At 42.6% G+C, this 1,914-nt stretch overlaps 1 protein-coding gene across 1 annotated transcript; it reads left to right on the top strand.

Annotated features, from left to right (window-relative positions):
- Window positions 1-3: 3 nt before the first annotated feature.
- Window positions 4-1,911, top strand: LOC123966634 (protocadherin alpha-8-like; the record flags this gene model as incomplete). The annotated part of the gene is made up of 1 exon (XM_046042776.1): window positions 4-1,911. A coding segment is annotated over one exon (1,908 nt), but the record flags the coding sequence as incomplete, so codon positions are not given.
- Between the last annotated feature and the right edge of the window lie 3 nt (window positions 1,912-1,914).

Here is a 1,914-nt window from a genome sequence, read left to right as displayed (position 1 = left end):
GGCATCCTGTATGTGAGCCGAAAGATTGACAGAGAAGAGGTGTGCGCGCAGAGCAGTACGTGTTTAATAAATCTGAAAACCGTGCTAGAAAACCCACTGGAGGTACACTATGTAGGCGTGGAAGTGCTGGATATAAATGACCATTCTCCCAGTTTCCCGGATAAAGAAAAAGCGTTGGAGATTTCAGAGTCTGTGTTACCCGGAGTACGCATTCCGCTACAACCCGCACGAGATCCAGACGGTGGTCCTTTCTCTGTTCAGCAGTATAAACTCAGTACTAATGACAACTTCCGTTTGGAAGTCAGGGATAAAGGAGAAGATGGTAAAATCCCTATATTAGTTGTTCAAAAATCTTTAGATAGGGAATCTGCGGAAAGTCACTCATTGGTGCTGACTGCACTGGATGGAGGGAAACCTCCGAAATCTGGCGATATTGATATTTTAGTCAATGTTTTGGATATTAATGATAACGCCCCTGTTTTCACTCAAGATGTTTATTCTGTGATGCTCAATGAAAATGCTCCAGTTGGTAGAACAGTTATACAAGTAAATGCAACCGATTTAGATGAAGGTCCAAACGGAGAAGTAGTTTATTCATTTAGCAGTATTGTGAATCGTAGGTTATTAAATATGTTTGATATCAATCCATCGACAGGTGAAATAATTGTAAAAGGTTTAATAGACTATGAGGAGAAGGAAAAATATGAGATTGAAATTCAAGCATCAGATAAAGGTTTCGCTCCTCTGGCAACACAGAAAAGCGTAATTATCAAGATAGTTGATGTTAATGATAACGCACCTGAGATTGAAGTTACCTCATTTTCAAGCTCCATCCCTGAAGATTCCAGACCAGGAACTACAGTTGCCCTTATCAGTGTAAATGATTTGGACTCTGGTCTGAATGGAAAAGTTATTTGCTCCATAGATGAGGATGTTCCGTTCACTTTATCACCATCCTTACAGGACAAAATGTATTCATTGGTCACCAAATCCCCTCTGGACAGAGAGAAAAGGTCACAATATGACCTTACAATAACTGCAAAAGACGCTGGTCATCCTCCATTATCATCTGAGAAAACAATAAGCGTTGTGGTGTCAGATGTGAATGACAACAGTCCAGAGTTTTCACTGAGTCCCTATACTTTCTATGTTACTGAGGGTAACAACCCAGGAGCCTCAGTGTTTTCTGTTAACGCGTCTGATCGTGATGAGAACGACAACGCTCTCATTTCATATCATATTGTCAGAGACAGAAGCGAAGAAAACAAAGTGGCTTCATTTCTCAATATAAACTCTGAAAACGGAGACATTTTGGCGCTAAAAAGTTTCGACTTTGAAACTCTGAAAACGTTCCAGTTCCAAGTTGTTGCCTCCGATTCTGGAACTCCGTCACTGAGCAGCAACGTCACAGTGAACGTGTTCATTCTGGATCAGAACGACAACGCTCCAGTCATCCTGTATCCAGTCAGCTCTAACGGTTCTGCTGAAGGTGTGGAGGAGATTCCCCGCAATGTGAACGCAGGACACTTGGTGACTAAAGTCAGAGCCTATGACGCTGATATAGGATATAACGGCTGGTTACTCTTTTCACTGCAGCAAGTCACTGACCACAGTCTCTTTGGTTTGGACCGCTATACAGGACAGATCAGAACACTTCGCTCCTTCACAGAGACAGACGAGGCTGAGCACAAACTGCTCATACTGGTCAAAGACAATGGGAACGTGTCACTCTCAGCAACAGCTACTGTGGTGGTCAAACTTGTGGAGCCCAAAGAGGCTTTTGCAGCTTCTGATGTTAAAAGTTCAGCCACAGATGAGGAGGGGACCGATGTGACTTTTTATCTGATGATAACTTTGGGCTCAGTTTCTGTACTTTTTCTCATCAGTATCATCGTGCTGATTGCAATGCAGTGC

The sequence above is a fragment of the Micropterus dolomieu genome, unplaced genomic scaffold, assembly GCF_021292245.1.
Source record: "Micropterus dolomieu isolate WLL.071019.BEF.003 ecotype Adirondacks unplaced genomic scaffold, ASM2129224v1 contig_13866, whole genome shotgun sequence".
In the NCBI taxonomy this organism is placed as follows: Eukaryota; Metazoa; Chordata; class Actinopteri; order Centrarchiformes; family Centrarchidae; genus Micropterus; species Micropterus dolomieu.
The sequence above is the reverse complement of the archived record's forward strand: the minus strand, read 5'-3'. Positions and strand labels throughout refer to the sequence as shown.